Here is a 21194-nt window from a genome sequence, read left to right as displayed (position 1 = left end):
AGCAATATTCTTGTTTTAATCTGAGTTCAAACATGATTACAGAGTATTGCTTCTGCCCTGCTCAATCACTGTCACAGAATGGCCTTGGAAATTGTTTATGCCCAACAGGAGAATATCAAGGCCTAGAGAAGTGCCTGACTAGCTCCCAGATGCACGGCAACTTTTCTCTTTCTCTTTAAGAAAGGCTTATTCACTCGACCGAAGTCTATTTGCTGGGTGCACAGTAATTCGAGGTGAACTAAAGAGATATGGCCCCAGTGCTCAGGGAGCTCATACTGCCAAGTTTGTGCTATCTTAGATACAGATCGTCAGAAATGTGAAGGGGAGTGGACGAGACCCAAGGAACAGCCAGAACAAAGGCCCGGGGCGGGAGAGGATGCTGAGAACCACTGGCAGGGCTGCCAGCGGAACCACGGCGCGAACAGGGCCTGGAGAGGTCAGCAGGGGCCGGACCCGAGGGCCTGCAGGGCCACCTCTTCCCTAGAGACGTGAGAGTTCGCCGGCCCCAATTTGTTCAGAAACAGGAAATTAAACCAGCCAGCTTTCATCAAAATAACCCACCGACCCCGGCTCCAGAATATTGAGCAGCCTGTTTCCGGCTTGCGACTCCGCCCAAGCCCCGCCCAGCTAGGAGACTGCGCTTGCGCCCCCGGCGGGTGGCTCTGTCATCACAAGTGCGCGCCGCAGCCGCCGCCAGCCGGGGAAGCGCTGTTATGGCGAGCTCAGCATCCACTGTGCGACCGCCGAGGCCCAAGAAAGAGCCGCAAGCACTCGTCATACCTAAGAATGCGGCCGAGGAGCAGAAGCTCAAGCTGGAGCGGCTCATGAAGAACCCGGTGAGACGAGGCGCGAGCTGAACGGCCCTTGCGAGTCCCACCCCATTCTGTTCCCGCTTCTCTGGGGGCCGGCGGGCCTCCCCACCCCTTCTCCAAACTCGGGAACTCAGTACCCGAACCCGAAGGCCAGTCGTTAGGAAGGAGTAGGCAGCCCCGGAGATAGTGAGCGTCCTGTGTGCCCAGCCTGAATGAGAGCGCCTTGGAGTCGCGTCCAGTGCTCTAAGACCCTTTACAGTTTTTTCTGTGAACAGAAGCGTTAGACTGGAAAGATAGAATCCGTGGGTTAGCACAAGGTTTATTTTCTTCTAAACCGCACGATTGTTAGAGAGGCATTGGCCGGGACACCTGGGGCAAATCACTGCTCCGGTCTGGACCTCGGTCCCTTTATTAATAAAAATAATTAGATGAGAAGGTCTCTCAAACCTTTGACTAGAAAGGGCTGACTCTCCGTGTAGTAGAGTTAAAGTAGGAGGTTTCCAGCCATAAGTGGTGTCTTTCGTTTCTGAGTTCTGCCCTGGAAAGTTAAGTGTAGCCCTAGCAAGGCTGTGGGCTGTGATAGACCCCAAAGTATAAAGGAAGAAGTAAAGCTAAGACAAAGGGAAGAAGGTAAAATCAACTGTTGTGCAAGGAACAAAGCAGCCTTAATTACCTACTCTACTCAGAATGCTTTCATTTTAGAAGATGTCGCTTTGTCAGCAGGTCAGTACTTACAAATGCCTTCCTGTGTAAATGTTGCAGGACAAAGCAGTTCCAATTCCAGAAAAAATGAGTGAATGGGCACCTCGACCTCCCCCAGAATTTGTCCGAGATGTAATGGGTAATAATGTCTTGTGTGTGTGTGTATGTGTATGTAAATATAATTATTGAAGTGTAGATATAAAACTTCTGCAGTTAGTATTTGTTAATTAGACTTATAATAGGAGAAAATAATATTCACTGGTCCAGTAATTTTGCTCTTAAAATAAGGGGTATTGTTGTTTATGGTTTGGCATTTGGGAATTTTCTCCTGAATTATTTTAAATAATGCATCATTGCTTTTTTTCTAAATGGAAATAGTTTCATTACTTTGTAGGGTTGTAAATTAACATATACTGATGCTAAAGAAAAACAAGTAATTGAGGTATAAAAAAGTTTGAACTACTTGTAATTCCATCATTCTACTTATAACATTCTGATACAGCCTTCCAAACCTCTGTATAAGTCAAAAGCACTTATGCTTAAATAAAAAAAATGTTTTTACAAAAATATGGCTGTTCTACACATACTATATGGAAACCTACTTTTTTCACTTAATACATCATGGACATCTTGTCAACTGAGTAGAAATTTAATGCGTCACATGTGAAATCATCTGGTAGAGGAAAGAGAGGTCATACATAGACTCTGTTCTAGATTTCTGGTCACTGAACTTCAGTCTGTTCTGCCTCAATACTGTTGTTAGAGTGGAATTTTTAGTGATTTCACATTAAACGTTTGTGCTTCAAGTATTTAATGATGCCTATACTATGCCAGGCACTGTGCTAGATTCTAGGGTACAGTGGGGAATAGGTCTATTCCATTACTTCCAATTTCTTTCTTTGGGGCCTTCTGGTTAAGAGTAGCCTATGTTGATAACTGGATTTCATCAAGAATCTGGACTGTCCTGGCTATAGGTTCAAGCGCTGGGGCTGGCAGCGGAGAATTCCACGTGTATAGGCATCTGCGCCGGAGAGAGTACCAGCGACAGGACTACATGGATGCCATGGCTGAGAAGGTCAGTGAGTGAGAAGGCTGGCTGAACCCTGAGTCAATGTGTACTTACTAACTTAAAGAAAAAAACATTTGATGAAAAGTATGTGTACCTGGTTGTTGCTTGTGTGAAGGCTGCTTTCTAAAGTCAGCAGTGAAATGGACATCAAGTTAAGTCAAGGTTACTCCTAGGTAAGATACTCATGGAGTGGGAGTCTTTCATGTGTGTAGAAGGACACAGCAGAGTCCCCTCTCTCCTCCAAGCCATTTGCCATAGAATGTAATAGAAGGCAGGATCTCTCACACCACTTGAGTTAAATCATTTCTCTATTATTCTCTCTCTCTTTGGCTGAATGCCTGTGATTCCTGTCAGCTCTGTGTTTGATGTGAACAGTACATGCTTTCATGTGTCTGCTGCTTTGAGTTTTCTAGCTTTGAGGCTGGCATTTCTTCATGACAGGTGTCAAATAATAACTAAGAATTAAGAATTGCTTTAGAAGAATTTGTACTATAAGAACTACTAAGTTTTCTATTACTTGACTGGAAGGGCCAGAAACCTCTCACCTGTTCTTCAAAAATTACTCTTTGGACATTTCTCTTGTTTTGTTTTTCAGGTTGAATTTTGGAGTTATTTTATCCACACCAAAAATTTTGGATTTTTTACTAGAATTGAGCTGAATCTTTAACTTGAATGAAAGTGTATGTTACAGTGTTTAGTCATCCCCTCTAAAAACTTTGTCCATTTTTTTGTTGTTTAAATGTTTTTGTATCTCTGAAGATTTATGGGGATTTTGCACATATTTTGTCACATTTGTTCAAAGATATTTTAAGCTTTTTTATTGCAGTGGTAACTAGCTGGTCCTTTAGATTTTACTACTGGCATTAGTGAGAATCGGAAAAAAATACCTTTGTTAGTGCCCTGTATCTGCCCACCTTGCTAGTAACAAAAGTCAAATATTATCTGGCTAATTCTTTGTGATTAGCCAAATATGATTTGTCCTTCTAACACTACATAAAGAGATTGGCCTTTGTTCTTAATCTTACAACATGCCCTGGAAATATCTTTTTCCTTGGTCTTAGCCATGGTGCCTGTGATTTCTTGGAATACATGTATGCATTTTAGAGAGATTCAGATACTTAAAAATGATATTTATTTGTCTGGTTTTTGTGAAAGACAAAACCACTTTACCCAGTAGCATTTGATTTTCCAATAATTTGGTTTTAAAAAAAATGGACTCAAAGTAGAATTTCTGATATTAAGGAAATAAAATTCTTTTTAAAATTAAAACAAACAACATAGAAATAATAGTACTTAGCAATGAAAAGGAACAAACTACCAGTACATGGAACTATCTGAATGATTTTTAAAAACATTATGCTGAGTGAAAGAAGCCTTGCTCAAAAGCGTCCATATTGTATGAATCCATTTATATGAAGTTCTGCAAAAGGAAAAGTTAACCTCTGGAAAAAAATCAGAACAGTTGTTGTCACTGGAAGTTGGATGAGAGGTTGACCAGGAAGAGGTATTAAGAGAACTTTCTGCCGTGGTCAGATTGTACACCCAAGATTTCGATATTTTTTTGTATTTATTATTTTAAATGGAAAATAAAATAGAAAAATAATAAATATTAAACTCTATTTAATGATAGGCTTCCTTAAATCTTTAGAGGTAAAATGTCCTGATGTCTGTAACTTACTTTGAAACACATCAAAAAAATAAAATAAAGTGGACTGAGGGGTGGAGAGAGGTAAAGATAGGTGGATAGATACGTGATAAAGCAAGTAGCAAAATGTCAGTCATAGACTAAGTAGTGGGTATGTGCACTATATAATTCTTTCAGTTTTTCTGTGTTTGAACTTCTTCAACATAAAATGCTATGGAAAATATTAAACCAAAGGGACAGGCAAGATACAGATGAAAACATGTAAAGATTTATTGGAATGGCCAAAATTGCGTTTGAAAAATATCTTTATGATTTTGAAACAAAGTGGCATCGTTGCCGTGTGGTTTTCGCCTGGTGTGTGCCTGGCCTTCAGCCTCTCAGCAGGCTCCCGGACCTTGGTGGTTCTTCTCCAGGCACCGCCACTCTCTGGCTGTGATTTGCGGTTCTAGTGGGAAGCTCCAGATGGCTTGTCACACTGCTATGCCAGCTACTCTGGTGGGTTTGCCACTGTCAGGAATAAACAGAACTCTTGGAAGCCCTTTTTTATTTTTAAACTATTTGGTGGGGCAGGAAATAGAGCAGGCTGTTGTCTCAAATACCATCCCTTAGTCTGAGTTTTTACGTAGTGAATAAACACCCAGAGGAAACGAAATGTTCACAAACCTTGAGTGCATACAGATAAAGATTTTTATTTCACATGGTGAAAGACAGGCTTTGAGGTTAGAAATTAAAAAGAGGCAGGAGAGTCCTTACCTTTCACAGTGACTGGTAGGAGTTCAGAGCAGCCCTGACTTCCTCCTGCCTGAGGCCTTGCGGCAGGCTCGGCAGCCAGACTCAGCAGCCAGCAAGTGCTCTGCTTTATTCACTTGGTAAATTCACCTGCTTCAACAGCACAAAGTGAGATGTTTGTAGCTCAGCCTCTGAACAGACCATGTGCTTTTAGCTTTTAGTCATTTGTTTTCTAGTCATCCTCTAATTAAAGCTGATGTCCTTCTTAAAAGGAGACCCTTCTTTTATATTTCATAATTTCTGCCCTCAAGGAGTTCAGTGCCACTCTAAACAGGTCCACATGGCCCTTCCTTCTCTGCTGCCTCCCTTTTGCCCCATTGACCTTAATGGCTATGACCAGAGAAATAGAGATGATACTTTCAGTCGGTCAGTGTCTTTAGTATACAAGTGCTTTCTTGTAGGTTATCACATTTCCTTACTCTTGAAGTCTCTGGGTGAGAGAATTATTATTTCCCCCATTTTATAGATGAGGGAACTGAAGCTTAAAAACAGGTTGCTGTTAGGAAAAAATAATACAAGGGATGGATTTAGGTATGTCTGTGTGTATACTTACTACATGCACATGTATGTATGTAGTAGCAGATGGTGGTTGATTAGAATCAGTCATTTGATAACCGTGACTAGTTAAGACTTGAAAATTCCACGTTTTGTCTGATGAGCTCAGGTCACTGTCTATAAAGAAAAAACACTCGTGCGTGTCTCCTGTACTTCCAGTACTCTGCTACTCTCCTGATACTTCTGGTTATCAAATGTGTGGGGATTTTCCCCTCCCCAGGCAATTCTGTGACACCAGCTGACTGTCTTATAATTTAACTCAGTTCTGACACTATCTACCTGGAGATAACCTCAGATTTGCAGGTAAAGTGCTCAGTCCTGCAAGATTGCCCCCACCGCCACCACCACTTAAAAGGCCAGGGGCAAGTCCAGGTTGTCACCTGCGCTTCTGATATACTGAATATAAATCAGTAGTTTCCCATGACTCCCTCCTTGGCTTCAGTAAATTTGTTTAATGGGGCTCCCAAAACTCAGGAAAACATCTTACTAGATTTCCAGTATATTATTAAAGCATCTAACTCAGGAATAGCCAGATGGAACAAGGGGCACAGAGCTGCCATCCTCTCTTCCAGCACCTCCACATGTTCACAATGCAAATGCTGTTCAAACCCCATCCATTTGGGTTTTTTGGAGCCTTCACTACAAAGGCATGACTGATTAAATCATTTGCCTTGGTGATTAGTTCAACCTCCAGGTCAGGAAGTGGGGCTGAAAGTTCCTCTGGTTACCTGCCCTCTCCTTAGTGCCTTTCCAAAAGTTAGGGGTTAACATAATTTCCAGTGGCTGGAAGGGGCTTGTTATGAATAACAGAAAACGCCCATTTACCTTTATCTCGAGCTATTTCAGGAACTGGGACCAAATCTAAATACAGTAAAAGGTGGCCTGTGGCTCTTATATAGGAAATTTGTAAGAGTTTTAGGAACTATGTGCCAGACAATGGATGAAGACCAAATATATGTTTCTCATAAGTCACAGTATCACACCGTCCAGGGTCCTGGCTGAAAAGCCAATCGTGCAGCCTCTTTCCTCAAGGAATACACCATGGCTCCCTGTCATATTTTCTCTTGCTTAGATTTTGTTGTGCATGAATGGTATCTTAAAGAGCTGAAAGTTACTTTGTTGGCAGAGAGCCATATATTGATTTCCTGCCCCACCTGTAGGGCAATCACTTAGAGTTAAAGTGGCCCTGGAGACCTAGATGTGCCAACAGCACCCCCAGTGGTGTGACTTCCAGAGCGTTGGTGCTTAGCCCAGAGTATAGCTAAATGATGTACTTTTTTTTTTTTTTTTTAGCAAAAATTGGATGCAGAGTTTCAGAAGAGACTGGAAAGGAATAAAACCACTGCAGAGGAGCAGACTGCAAAGCGTCGGAAAAAACGGTACAGGCTTTGTGGCATCCCATAAGTTATGAGACTTAAAGGCAAGAAATGTGACAGTACCTGGTTGGCAAATGAGTCCTTGCAGTCAGAAGTTCTCCTGGAGGACCTGTAGAGGTCTTGGGCATTTAAAGCACGGTGGAGCGAGCTAGTAGGGGAATAGGTTTTCTTCCAGTACTGTTGGGAGGAATTCATTTCAAAGACGCAGGGAAGTCAGTACACGGTGAGGAAGAAATTCATTAAAGCAAGAGTGTCAGGGAATGACAAAACAGTAATAAAGGAAGTTCATTGAACTTCTACTTTGCTTGGGGCACATCCCCTGCTATCTCCTTAAGCCAGTGTCACCTGGTGTCCAGTGTCCACTTGGATCTTCACAGCGTGGGAACTGAGTCCCTACTACCCCAGAATTTGGGGGAGCCACAGAGCACTGGATAAAGTGAGATTTATGTTCTGTGAACTTCCTAGAGGCAAAAAAAAGGAGACTTCCCAGGCAGGCTACTAAAGATCATGACTGTAAGCTACAGTTCTGTCTGGGTCTCCCAGGGGATGGTAATTGGCAAGCCCAGATCTGAGCTCTCAGCAGCCCCTCCCTACTTCTCTGAAATAGACAGAGAGAGTGAAGATTTGAACTTGAGTCTGGAGGATCAGAATGAAATAGTAAAGTAACAAAGACACTTACCACTGGAAAAGCACAGAGACAAAACGTTATAAATTGAGCAGTGAGAAGCTTATGTAAGGCAAAAAGTTGCACACTCAGAGGAAGGGGAGTGTGGGCTACCTCAGAGAAGAGGCACCCTGAAGAGTTTAGGATCTGGGGTTTTATAGGTAGTTAAGGATTTTTCAGGAATATGACACAGGACTAGGGGATGTAGACTTGTTAAGTGGTCTCAAGATACGAGACATTAAGTCTCTTCTCTTCTATTATCAGTTCTTTAGGTAATTCTACAAAATTAACACAAATTTACTGATCCAGTTCCTTCCCAGGATAGTAGCTTCCCTCTGGGAACATACCAATCAAGACCCCCTGCCTTGCCCCCAAGGTGGGCTGAGTTATCATCTGTTTGCTAAAGAATATGTTAAGAATCTTACTTCTTAACTTCCTGGGTTTTAAAATGCAATCTTAGCTTTAAGATGGAATCTTTCCTGTTTTTACTATGCTGTTTATAGCTGGGCTTGTTTGCTAATTATGATACTTGTCTCCTGCCCAGGCTGCAAATTGCTTAATTAGGGGCTGGAGGAGGACAAAACTGCACGTAGGTTAACTTAGAGAATAATCTGGGCCTTTTAGCAGGCTAAAGTAAATCTTAAAATGACATGCTCTAATTGACGAAGTGAGGACATGGGCTGTATTCAGATACTTTTCTTTATCAGGGGAATATTTGGACATTCTAAGTTACTTCTGGCCTTAGGAGCTCCAACTGATTAACTCATTACCTCTGTGAGTGTTTTCTGGCTCTCTGGTTTTAACTGGTTAACTCTTTGAGTCCCATCTAGTGGGCTTTACTGGCCTTATTATTCTCTTACCACCCCGCTCCTATCTATTCTTCTGCCTAACAGTACCTAGAGAGAGATCAAGCCGCTCATTGCTGCTACTCACCCTGCCCCCTTCCGTGCCCTCCAAACACTCTGATGAGCACATGATTTCTGTGTCTCCTTCACTTCTGTATTTTAACATCTGGTTTAACAAGATACTGAGGTAGGGCAAGACATGGGACAAGCATCGTGATTAATAATTCCTGCCTATGATGAAAAGTGCTGTGATATAAATAGTATAGTAAGAACAGGAGGGATTCCATCTTAAGGCTAAAATTCCATTTTAAAAACCAGGGAGTTAGGAAGTAAGATTCCTAACATATTTTATAGTAATCAGACAATAACCCACCCTATATTAAGGCAGGGCAAGCAGTCCTAAATGATACATCCCACTGCTTGAGAATAACCACTGTCTTGGAGAGGAGCAAGATCAAGAAATTCCTTGTGTTTATCTTACAAAATATCTAGAGGACAGACTATATATGGTGACATAATGTCTCTCACTGGAGACAGACATCATGAGACCACCTGTCAAGCCTACACCCCATCCCCCCTTTGCCCCACTCTTGAAAGCCTTTAAAGAGAATCCTACACCCTTGAGTGCATCTCCTCTCTGAGGTTGCCTGCACTCCCCTTTCTTCGAGTGTGTACGTTTTGCCTTAAATAAAGCCTTCTCACTGCTCAACTTACTGCATTTTGTCTCTGCACTCTTCCAGTAGCAAGTGTCTTTGTTACTTTGCTATTTAATTCTGTTTTCTATACTTAAGCTCAAGTCTTCACTCTCTCTGTCCTACTTCTGACAACTAGGGAGGGGCTACTGAGATCTCTGATTAGGCTTGCAAGTTCCTGTCATCTGGGTGACCCAGACAGGACTGCAGCTGTATGATCATGCTCTTTAGCAGCCTGCCTGAAAATCTCTTTTCTTTGCCTTTAAAAAGTTCTCAGAACATCATCTCACTCCATCCAATGCTCTGCAGCTCTCCCAAATCCTAGGGTAGAAGTAGAGAATTCGTTCCCACACCATGCAGATTCAAGCAGACGCTGGGCACCAGATGACCCTGGCTTTAGGAGTTGGCAAGATATCTGCCCCATTATGAGCAAGAGTTCATGAGCTTCCCTTTCCTCCCTCTATTCTTCCTTGCTCTCTGCTGCCTCCAAGGCAGCTGCCATTCACTACTACTCTCACTTTAATGAATTTCTTCCTTGCCTGTCTGACCTGTTCGAGAATTCTTTCTTGTTCAGAGTCAAGAATCCTCCCCCATCCAGGCTGAGGTTTCACCTAATGTGCAGGGAGAGATCTCCCCAGATGCAGCTGCCCAGCAACAATACTGTAAGCAAACTTACATTTAGCTTCTTCCTTAAATTAGGGTCTGTGTTCTCCGTAAGTGACTACATGAGCATACAGGCTGTGTGCATGCACATGCATGCATGAAAATAAATGCTCCCTTAATTTTTATAGAGCTGAGCAGGATTCTAAAAACAGTCCCTAAATGTCTTTGAATGGAAAAATGTCTTCAATTATTTGAGATTGCTTTATTTACCTGAGGACTCCCAAGGATTTGATCTTGATTCATGAAGAAACAGTTTGATAATGATAGAATAACAGAATCATGAGAAAGTGTTTCACTTAATTATTACAGTATTTGTGTAATTATAAAGTCTTTAAAGATCCTGTAAGTAGATGTTTATTTCTAAAATATGCCATGTGGTAGTTAAGAGATTAATGTGTTTATTTTACATTTGTAGCCAGAAGTTAAAAGAGAAGAAATTGTTGGCAAAGAAGATGAAACTTGAACAGAAGAAACAAAGAGAAGGTGAGTAGTACCCACTTTTCTTGGTTGTGACCTTTCAGTGTTGATCACAGTGGCTTACCTGTCAAGAGTGAGATTCAGAGTTTGGAGCTGGTTGGCTGGCTGCTGAAGAAAGGAGGGCTTGTTCCTGTTAGTTAGGACTCATTTAATTGCAGGTGTCAGAAAGCCAAACTGGCTTCTGTATGAAGAAAGATACTGGCTTGTTTTAAGTCCAGGACAGACCTCCCTTTAGGCGTGGCTGGTAAAGGAGCTCCTTGATGTTATTGGCATGGTTCTTGGTTGGACAATTTTACTTTTGGGTCTTAAGATAAAGTCAGACTTTCACTGGCATACTAAATATGTTTGGCCCCTTCCAGGACCAATTTCCCTGCGTGTTCTTCGTTGTGTATGGCCACCAAAGTCTGTTTGGTTAGCTTAGTGGTCAGCTGAATATTTGAGATTTCCTTAAGTGCCTTGAACCAGTAGGTGTCCCAGTCTTTGCCAAGGGGCTGTGTGTGTGTGTATGAACATGCCTTCAATATTCTGGCAGGTAGTTTACAATTTTGCCTTAGCTTTCATCTCTCTGCACAGAGCCTCGTGGTCAGACAGAGTTGAGATCAGGGCCATCAGTTGTCTTTCTTAGACATGTGCACAGCTCTGCACATGCATTTGGCCTTCTAGATTTTCAGCTTTCCTCTCAAGCTTTTGGCCACTTTCTTGTTTGCTTTTACTGTTAGCTCTGCCTGCTGTGGGCAGCTATAATGTTAAACAGTTGCCACTGATGGCTTTTAACAAACACTCTGGGAGAAAAGCCTCACTGAATCAGGTCAAATAAAGACAAGCCTTGCAAGCAGAAGTTTCCAGGGAGCTGCCAGTCAGGTCAAATAGGGAAGGTGCTCTGAGTATGGAACTTCTGAGGAACTGACAGAACAGTTTTCCTCCCTCAGTGGCTGCTGGGCTGCTGGTTTTCACAGCTACTGTAATTGTGAGGTTGTTGGTTTTGAATGCTATCTCAGATCTGAGGAGAGAGAGTAGGGAATAGGGTAAGTTGAAATGCCACAAAGTTTTCTGTTCTTAACAAGATTCAGCCGTTTTTCTCAAATAATCCATGGAACATTTCCAGAGTTCTGAAAAAGTTGATTTTGACCATTGTGTCAGTGTTCTTGATGCTTTTCTAGAGGAGTAGATTTTTTTTGTTGTTGTTGTTATCATTAATCTACAATTACATGAAGAACGTTATGTTTACTAGGCTCCCCCCCTTCACCAAGTCCCCCCAACAAACCCTATTACAGTCACTGTCCATCCGTGTAGTAAGATGTTGTAGAATCACTACTTGTCTTCTTGGTGTTGCACAGCCCTCCCCATTCCCCCACACACACATTATACATGCTAATCATAATACGATCTTTCTTCTTCCCCACCCTTACCCCTCCCTTCCCTCCCACCCTCCCCAGTCCCTTTTCCTTTGGTAACTGTTAGTCCATTCTTGGGTTCTGTGAGTCTGCTGCTGTTTTGTTCCTTCAGTTTTTCTTTGTTCTTATACTCCACATATGAGTGAAATCATTTGGTATTTGTCTTTCTCCGCCTGGCTTATTTCACTGAGCATAATACCCTCTAGCTCCATCCATGTTGTTGCAAATGGTAGGATTTGTTTTCTTCTTATGGCTGAATAATATTCCATTGTGTATATGTACCACATCTTCTTTATCCATTCATCTACTGATGGACACTTAGGTTGCTTCCATTTCTTGACTATTGTAAATAGTGCTGCGATAAACATAGGGGTGCATCTGTCTTTTTCAAACTGGGCTGCTGCATTCTTAGGGTAAATCTAGAGGAGCAGATTTTTAGAGATCCTTATTCTACCATTCTGAAAGTGCTTCTATCCCTTTAACATGTAATCTACCTGTGTTTCCTGTAGATATCAGATGCTTGAGTCATGTTTTTTTATATCTTCTGAGAATCTTTTTTTTTTTTTTTTATTGATACCTTTGGATCTAGGGCTACCATTTTGTTTTTTTTGTTCTCTCTGTTTTTTGTTTCCCCTTTCATGTCTTCGGATTATTTGAACATTTTTAAAATTCCATTTGAATTTATCTATTGTGTTTTTAATTATATCCCTTTGTATAGCTTTTTAGTTACTCCTTTAGAGATAACTCTACACATACTATTTTCACAGTCCACTTAGAATCAGTATTTCCTCACTTTGAGTGGACTGTAGGTGTCTGAACACCTGGTTGTGTTCAGATCACAGGTTCTGACCAGTCTTCTGTGGGATGTGGTTCCAATGACAGTTCAGTTTTCAAAGCTTTTGCTGTGCTCTCCAGATATGACCTGCATTGTGCCACCCAGTGGCCAATTAGAGGTTAGTTCTTTGATTTTGGTTCTCAAAGTGTTCGATATGATGATTAGGGCCAATCCATGCATCCAGTATGAGGGCGAGCCCTGGAGTCCATACATAACCTTGCAGTGTCTCATTTAATCTCCCTCCATGATCTCCCCTGTAGTTCTGGTTTCCTGGGGCTCCCCTTTTAGACCTCCAGCTAGAAAGCTGGGGTTTTATTTACCCACTCGGCCACATACTTCCTGCAACGACACCTGTACCCAGGTCCGAGCAATGGGAGAACAAAGACAAAAAGCAACAGGAAATTGCCGAACCATCTAGGATCATAGCTCATCCGATCAGAGAGAAAGGTTCCCCTCCTTCAAAGTTTCTGTGCCTGCAAGCCCCCATTGGCACCATAGTCACTGTTACCACTGTGACTACAGCAGGATTGTGTGGGAGCTCCAGTCTGAGAGAATGGAGAAAGGAGAAGAAACAAGAATTTCCCTCACTCTGAGCATTAGCAGTCTTCTTTCTACTCCTTGAACCAGAGCTAGAGGGTTTCTCTTGGAGCTCTGCCTGTGCTCAGTCCCCACTCCTGCATATCAGATCTCCGAGTCCAGACTGGGAGATACTGAAGAAAAAACCTAGGGAACTCGATACTGTCCATGGCGCTTTATATTCTGGTCTTTTCCCTCACTCTGCTTACTTTCCAGAGCCTGTAGCTGTATTCAGTGGAGAGACGGGGTTGAGTGTTTGCTGTATCTTACGTGGAACCCTTTATTTGGTTTTTTGAATCCAAATACAATAATTTACATTTAGCTGTTTTGCATTTCAACTTTGGCTGTATTGATTCTGCCAAAATCCTTTTGAATCATGATTCTGGTATTCAGCATGTTACCATGTCTTTTTGATGTTGTCATGGATACGTTTGTAAAACAAACGTCCTCTGTCCGTCGGTAAAAATGTTGAGCCATACTGGGCCATAGCCAGAGTCCTCTAGCATCCACTAGAGAGCTCCATCTAGACCAGCATGGGCCTGCTCACCAAAACTCTTAGAGTGGAGTTAATCCTCTGGTTAAGATTCAACCAAACTCACCATGCGCTCATCTTGCCCAAGAGGTGTCAAAGGGAAACTGAGAGGTAATTTGAGGTCATGGAGTAAGTAGAGTGGACCATAAGTATTAGGCTCAGCTCTCACTCTGGTTTACCCTGACTTCAAGCATGTGGCTTCTGTCTGTTTGAGATCTTTTTTGGCTTGTAAAATCGTAAGCTCTTTCTAGAGTTAAAATTCTGCAGTGTGATAACTTTTCTAAGCACTGAATTTACCGTTGTCGGCCTCCTCCCCGTCTCCAACCCGCAGACAGAGGAGGCGACGTGATGAGATATCAAAGACCTGAGTAGGCCAGCCAGGGGACTCAAGGCATACCAGCTCAAGAGTGGTGCTGGAAAGGCACCTCTCATATTTATTAATCAGGCGTCACATTCTTGAGTGGGTTAACAAGTTTCTAGACACAATGATTAACATGCTTTACTACAGGAATGTAATTGCCTCCAGGTCGCTGGGGCAAGTCGTCCCTGGCGCCAGGCAATGAGGGGGTAGAGATAACAAGAAACAGATCTCAGTTTAGATTTAGTGAGCTGCGGCATGCACCACAGATAACAAGGAAGGCAAACAGTTCCCATAGAAACAGAATCATCTATGGATGGCAACCCACAACTGGAATTAAGATAGACTGTACTGGGCTGGGGGTCCCTTACCAGTAAATCTAAGAACTCAGAACAAGAAACTGAGTATCCATTTGTTCTGAATTTGTATTTAGTGAACCTGTATTGCGTCTTTGGGATCTCATATTAACTTTTAATTGTCAGTTCTAGAATTGAAGGAGACAAAGTACAGCATTACTGAGCTGGGATTTCTTAAGTTCTCCTTTTCTAACCCCTGTTAGACATTAGGTGCATGTGCAGTTTTCAGTCACTTGTCCTTAATTTGCCCAGGGCTATAGAGAAGGTGAGATAAAACACAACAGGTTTTAGTACTTTCAGATAGACTCCATCCAGAGCCTCCAATTTGTTTAAAATGGCCTTGTGCCTTCTCAGTGGGCCTCCCCTGTCCTGAGTTCTGTTCTATGAAAAAGATAGGTGTTTGTGCCCATGTCACCATCACAGAGTCACACCATAGTAGCACAATGTTATTTTCAAACTGAGGATTGTGACCCTTTACTCACTGGGTCATGAAATCAATTTAGAGGTTACAGCTGTCATTTTTTCCCAAGTAAGTAAAATAGATTAGAACATGTCAGATGTATCACATAAAAAAGGTATTTTGTCAAATTTTATTTTGGTTTCTGTGTGGACCGTGGGCTGCAAATTTGAAAATCGTTGTTATGGAACATGGCCCCTGATTAGTAATAATACATGATTGTAAATGCCTTGTACCAGGTGGGCAGGCTAGAGAGAGTACTAGGGATAACTGTCATAAAAATGGTCTGTGTGCCTTTGCCTCATCTTCTCAGTTTCCGTCCTTATTTTTCATTCAGTGAAAGAAATTCTAGGTAGTTGAAATGAATAGAAACTGAATGTGATACTCAGTTGTGCCACAAGGTGGCTTCTGTGCACCGCCGGGTTGTTGATGGATTTGGAGGTGAATCACTCAAGCCTTTTGTCTCTTCTCCTAAAAAAGTGGTAAGGGGAGCTTGGCTAGGTGTTCCAGTCTGTTGCTGGAGAAGAAGTATTCCTGCTATTATTGTCCTTACTGACCCAGTAATTCAGTGAAGACTCTGGGACTTGTGTCTGAGTAATACCGCTAGATGGCATTCAGCCACTTTGGATTACTGTGATGCCTTGACCTCCAAGAACAATGCATGCTAACACCAGTGTTACTTATCTTAACACAGGCCTGCCTACCAGTGAATCCCACGGTGATCTTAAGGTGATTTTGTTCCTGGTACAGCAAGAGGGGTTTCTCGATCTCAGCACTAATGACATTTTGGGCTGATAATTCTTTGTTGTGAGTGGCTATGTCCTGTTCATTAGAGGGTGTTTGACAGCATCATGGCCTCTACCCACGAGATCCCAGTAGCTCCCGCCCTCCCCTCAGTCACTGACTGTCAGAACTGTCTCCAGAGATTGCCCATTGTTCCCTCGGGAAAGAGGGAGACAAAACTGCCCCCAGTAAAACTCATCTCAGCCGGTATCTGGTATTGGGAATGCACTCCATGTGTTTTGAACTGTTTGTTTCAAGGCCAAAACTCTTATGCATACTGTGTTTTAAAACTATCCATATCCTTTGTGTTTTTGAGAATGAAGGTAATAGATGATCATTTTATAAATTTTTGGAATATACATAAAAAATAAAAATTATAGTTCTTACTAAAAATAATCACTTTCACATTTTAATCATGTTTATTGAAATTTTAAATATATATTATATAAGCCTATTTATATAAATACCATATGTAGAGTCGTCCTGATTTTATCACATAACACTGCATCAAAATATTTTCCCATGTCCTTGCCATTGTGTGGCTCAAGAAAGGATTTTTTCCTTGTCTGTTCACTCATCTGATTTTTAAAAAAAGGTTAATTTCAGTTACACTCATTGGCATTTCATTTAGTATTCCTATAGAAAGTGAATGAAATCTCTGATTTTTGGATTTTAAAATATTACATAAATAGTGTAAGATCAATCAGAAAATGTCATGTATCATCATCCTAATAGATCATGTTTCTATCCATTTGCCTTTAGTCCATATGCACATATCATTTGTATGTAGTTAAAATCATAATGTATGAAGTTTTCCATTTGGTTAATTTTAACTTTGTAGGCATTTCCAGTCCATAATTTTTTCAGTGACTGATAATATCCAACAATTGAAATGCCATGATACACCAGACCCTTCCCCGTTTGTTGGACATTAAATTGATTCCAGTTTTTGTCTTTAGAAGACACTTCAGTGAAGGTTATGTCCTGTTTCCCTTCCCCTTTTCTGGGTTAATTTCCTAAAGGTAAATTTCCGGCAGTGGGAATGACTAGATCACAGAGCATAAAAAGATACCATGGCTCTTGAAATGTATTGCCAATTTATTTCCCAACGATTATTACCAGTGTTACTTTATCAACAGTGTATAACAGTTCACACTTTTACTATATCCTTACCTAGGTAGGAAATTTTAAATTACCTAGATAGGGTAACTTTAAAAGCACTGGCTTTTCACAGAGAATACAGTTAATGACTCTATAACATCTTACTGCGTTGATGGACAGTGACGGCACTGGAGTGAGGACTTGATAATATGGGTGAATGTTAAACCACTGTGTTGTGTATTTGAAACCATCATAAAATTATATATCAGTGATACTTTAATTAAAAATTTTTAAAAAGCACCAGCTTTTAAAAATCATACTTCCACATGGGTGAGAATGTGACTTCAGAGGAAGTCATGGTCTCATTGAGGATTCACTGAAAAACCTTACAAATATATAGATCCAGACTGTCAGGACCACAGTAGCAGCCTCCACTCCTCCCATTCCTTTCCCCACACCACACACCTATGTTCATTCAGCCTCCAAAACTTTTTTTTTTTTCTACAATAGATTGCCATTTGTCCTTCTCCTTAACATGGTAACAATAGCTAACAGGTATTGGACATTTATTATGTACTCCCAGTTCTAAGTGATTTGCAGGTATGAACTAATAGTTCTTACAGCAGCCCTGTGAGACGGGCTGTGGTGTTGTCTCCGTTTTACATGTGAGGGCCTTAGACACTGGTGACACGGCCCTACAGAGCTAGAGGGAGGGAGTGGCAGGGCTGGAAATTGATCCCTGGTAATGGATCTCCACTGGCCTGGCACTTACCCACCAGCTGATCCTGCTTGAAACCTAGTTAGCAGCCCCTGCATCCCTGGCTCCCTGTCCAGCCCTTTCCACTCTCCCCACCGATTTGGGCTGGCCACTCCCTTCCACTGGTCCTCGGCTCTCCTCCAGCTTGCACCTCTGTTTTTCTGCTTCGCTGCCCGTGCTCAGGCCTCTGTGCTCTTATTTTCATGCTACCGGATCCCCCGTCTGCCTGGAGAGCGTCTACTCATCTTGCACCTTCCTCTTCGAATGCTTTTTCTCCCTTGTAAGGCCTTTTCCTAACCTCCCTCCCCACCTCAACCCAACTAATCTAGCCTGTCCCTCCACCTGGCTCCTAGAGGGTTCACTCATTCACAGTTATAGAATCTGCTAAATCATGTAACATGCTTCTGTTCAGCTGTAATCACAGTTCTATGAGGGTAGGACAGTTTTTTTTTTTTAATAAAAGACTTTGTTTTAGATTTACAGAAAAATTGTAAAGATAGTATAATACAAACAATTCCCATACACACAGTCTAGTTTCTCTTAACATCTTATGTTAATGTGGTTCATTTATCACACTTAATGAACCAATACTGACACATGTATTTGCTAAATAAATACATTTATTCAGATTTTGTTAGTTTTTACCTAATGCCTTGTTCTTGTTCTAGATTTCCATCCAGGATACCACATTATTTTTATCATCATGTATCCTTAGGCTCCTGTTAGCTATAACAGTTTATAAAGCTTCGCTTGTTTTTGATGACTTGAGAGTTTTGAGGGGTCAGGTATTCTGTAGGATGTCCCTAAACTGGGATTTGTCTGATGTTTTTCTCAAGATTAGACTGGAGTTACTTATTTGGGGAGGAAGTCCAGAGACATAAAGTGCCATTTTAGCATGTCATATCTAGGCCGTATGCCATCAAGATGGCTTGCTATTCCTGGCACTGACTTTGATCACCTGGCTCCTACAGTGCTTGCCAGGACTCTGTACTGTACACTTGCTCTTCTCCCCTTTCCCACACTGTATTCTTTGGAAAGAAGTCACTATGTACAGCCCACACTTAAGAAATGGGGGGTTATACATCCCCTCTGTGAGGGCGGAGCAGCTACTTAAATGATTTGAAATTCTGCACAGATTTGGCTCTTTGCTGTTTATAATATATTTATATCAATATGGACTCATGGTATTTATTTTATACTTAAGGTTTAATCCAGTACTACTTTATTTTTTTGCTTAAATTGTCCCAGCTTTGGCCATTGGGAGCTCTTTCATGTGACTTCTGTGTCCCTTTCATACTTCCATCATTGTGGGATTTGGGTGGTTTTTTTGTTTTGTTTTGTTTTTTTAGCACTTACTTTCTGGGACTGAAAGATACTCCAGGCTTATCTTGTATATTTCTTGCCCTGGACTTAGAATCAGCCATTTCTCCAAGGAGTCTTGGTATCTTTTACTGGAGAATGGTATTAGAAACCAACATCTGGGGGCTAGGTTTGCTTGTTGCTTCTGGGGTGTAGTTTTAGGCCCTCTTAACTAATAGAGCAAGGAAGTGTATATTGTGTAACTAACCAGTGTATATACACACATCTGTAGGTATTTCTATATGTAACTGTCAGTATGTTTATCTATAGTAAGGTAAACATGAGTCATACTGACCTCTCTGGCTCCAGTCCATTGGCACATGGATCATTTTAGCCTTTTCAGCCTGCCACTCTTGAGTAACCTGGCTCCCACCATTCACCCTCCATTTCTTTAGTTGTTCAGTTCCAGTACACAGAGGCAGTGTTTTCAGAACTTAACCTGTTACCTGTGGGAAACAACATTATCAGCTAGAGTACAGCGTACAGTGTGATGTAAAGTTCTTTTTGCCTTTCTCTTACAGATTCCTGTTTCCAAAACCGTCTAGGTTGGCACCTGTCCCCCACCCGCTTTACAGAGTTTGTTTCATCCATTTGTGATATGGTTGAATTCATGTGTCACCTTTTGTTTTCCATCTGGGGATCCTTGACATCCTCAATTATTTTGTAAATTTGCACACATCAAGATTTCTTTGTGCTGTTACGTTCTAACAAATGCATGCTATCATGTATCCACCATTACAGTATTGTACCGAATAGTTCATTGCCTTAAAAAAATAAATCCCTTGCACTTCACCTAGTCAATGTCTTCCCACCCCCAGTCCCTGATTTGTGCATCATATCTATAGTTTTGCCTTTTCCCCAGTGTCATATAGTTGGAGTCATACTGTATGTAGCCTTTTCAGACTGGCTTCTTTCACTTAATAAAATAAATTTGAGATCTGTCCATGTCTTTGCATGGCTTTATAGCACATCCCTTTTTATTGTGGGATAGTACTACGTCATGTGGATAATTCACTGTTTATCTGTTCACCTATTGAAGGGCACCTTGGTTGCAGACCATTTGGGGCAATTTTGAATACAGCTGCCACAAACATTTATGTAATGGTTTTTGTGTGGATGTAGATTTTCAAATCAGTTGAGTATATACCTAGGAGCATGATTATTGGATCATATAATAAGAATATGTTTAGGTTTGTAAGGAACTGCCAAACTGTCTTTCAAACTGGCTGTACCATTTTCCATTCCCGTCAGCAATGCATGAAAGTTCCTGTTGTTCCACATCCTCACCAGCAATTGGTATTATCAATTTTTAAAATTTTAGCTGTTTTAATATGTTTGTTGTATCTCGTTGTAATTTGTTACAGCATGTTTTTAAAAAATTTTTGTGTCCTCAACGTTAAACATAGTAATAATAATAATAAGTACTATTTTTATTGTTTACTTGTTATGTTGTTGAAATAAGGAATGGATGAAATAATTCTGTAGAATTATCAAATGATTTGTGCATCTGATTCCTAGGTTTCTCCTCTGTGAGAGTGATACTTCTAAGCCCCAACAATAGGTTTCTCATACACAGGAATCAAATGCAATCAGTTGTATTTACTGCTAAGTGATGCACTACTATATTTTCAGGGGCTTTTCAGTCATGAGGTGTGATGAGCCCTCCTCTGTTAACAAGCATCTCAGCATCCAAAACACCCCATTCCACAAACATCCAGGTTAATCAGTATCTTACTGTTTCTTTAAGATCATAATTAAAGACCAGATCCTGTGCTGTCATCCTGCTGTGCTCAGACCTGTGTGGGTGTGGTTAGTGGTTCTTAGAGACCTTGAGGCAGACAGAATATGACTAAGTTATGGAACCAAATAAATAATCAGCAGTTTCAGCCTCGGAGCCCAAGTTCCAGAGCAGAGCCCTCTGGTTGGCATCTGAGGAATGGACTACATGTGGCAGAGACCCTGATACCCTCGGCCTTCAGGGGGGATACTGAGTGCCCAAGGCCTTGCACCAGTTGCTCCATGTGCCATAGGAACATCGTCCTTTTCCAAGCACACCACAGTGTGGGAGCTTGGGGAGCACTGCCCTAGGAATCAGGGAGCTTAGAGCTGGATTCTGGACCCACCTGTAGTTCTTTACTTCATTTCTCCATAGCATGCTTTTTTGCCTTTTTTTTTCTTTTTTTTTTTATTGTGGTAAATGATACATAACATGAAATTTACCATCTTGACCATTGTTAAGGGTGTAGTCCAGTGGCTTTAAGTACATTTACATTATCATGCAACCATCCCAACCATCCACCTTCAGGACTTGTTGGTCTTCCCCAGCTGACGCTTTGGACCCATTAAACACTTGCTCCCCAGCCTCTGGCAACCACCCTTCTGCTTTCTGTGTCTTGA

The 21194-nt window shown here is 41.5% G+C and overlaps 1 protein-coding gene and 1 long non-coding RNA gene across 4 annotated transcripts in view; one reads left to right on the top strand and one right to left on the bottom strand.

The window, feature by feature from the left end:
- Positions 1-650: 650 nt before the first annotated feature.
- The window catches only part of PRKRIP1 (PRKR interacting protein 1), a 23573-nt gene continuing 3029 nt past the window's right edge, over positions 651-21194 (top strand). The window contains exons 1-6 of one of the 3 annotated variants that reach the window (XM_036904501.2): positions 651-836; positions 1575-1653; positions 2489-2589; positions 6866-6951; positions 10228-10295; positions 19319-19744. In XM_036904501.2, the coding sequence (XP_036760396.1) occupies positions 714-836; positions 1575-1653; positions 2489-2589; positions 6866-6951; positions 10228-10295; positions 19319-19464 (603 nt within the window). In that variant the 5' untranslated portion in view covers positions 651-713 and the 3' untranslated portion in view covers positions 19465-19744. Of the gene's footprint in view, positions 837-1574; positions 1654-2488; positions 2590-6865; positions 6952-10227; positions 10296-15491; positions 16970-19318; positions 19745-21194 lie in introns of those variants that run through there. The other 2 variants (XM_057487272.1, XM_036904502.2) reach the window with 2 other exon arrangements.
- The window catches only part of LOC118922131 (uncharacterized), a 21300-nt gene continuing 10763 nt past the window's right edge, over positions 10658-21194 (bottom strand). The window contains exons 4-5 of the long non-coding RNA XR_008992203.1: positions 19093-19243; positions 10658-11289 (exon numbers count right to left, since the gene is read on the bottom strand). This is a non-coding gene — a long non-coding RNA (uncharacterized LOC118922131). The remainder of the gene's footprint in view (positions 11290-19092; positions 19244-21194) is intronic.

The sequence above is a fragment of the Manis pentadactyla genome, chromosome 10, assembly GCF_030020395.1.
Source record: "Manis pentadactyla isolate mManPen7 chromosome 10, mManPen7.hap1, whole genome shotgun sequence".
Lineage (NCBI taxonomy): Eukaryota > Metazoa > Chordata > Mammalia > Pholidota > Manidae > Manis > Manis pentadactyla.
Note: the sequence above shows the minus strand (reverse complement) of the source record. Positions and strands in the feature narration are given on the sequence as shown.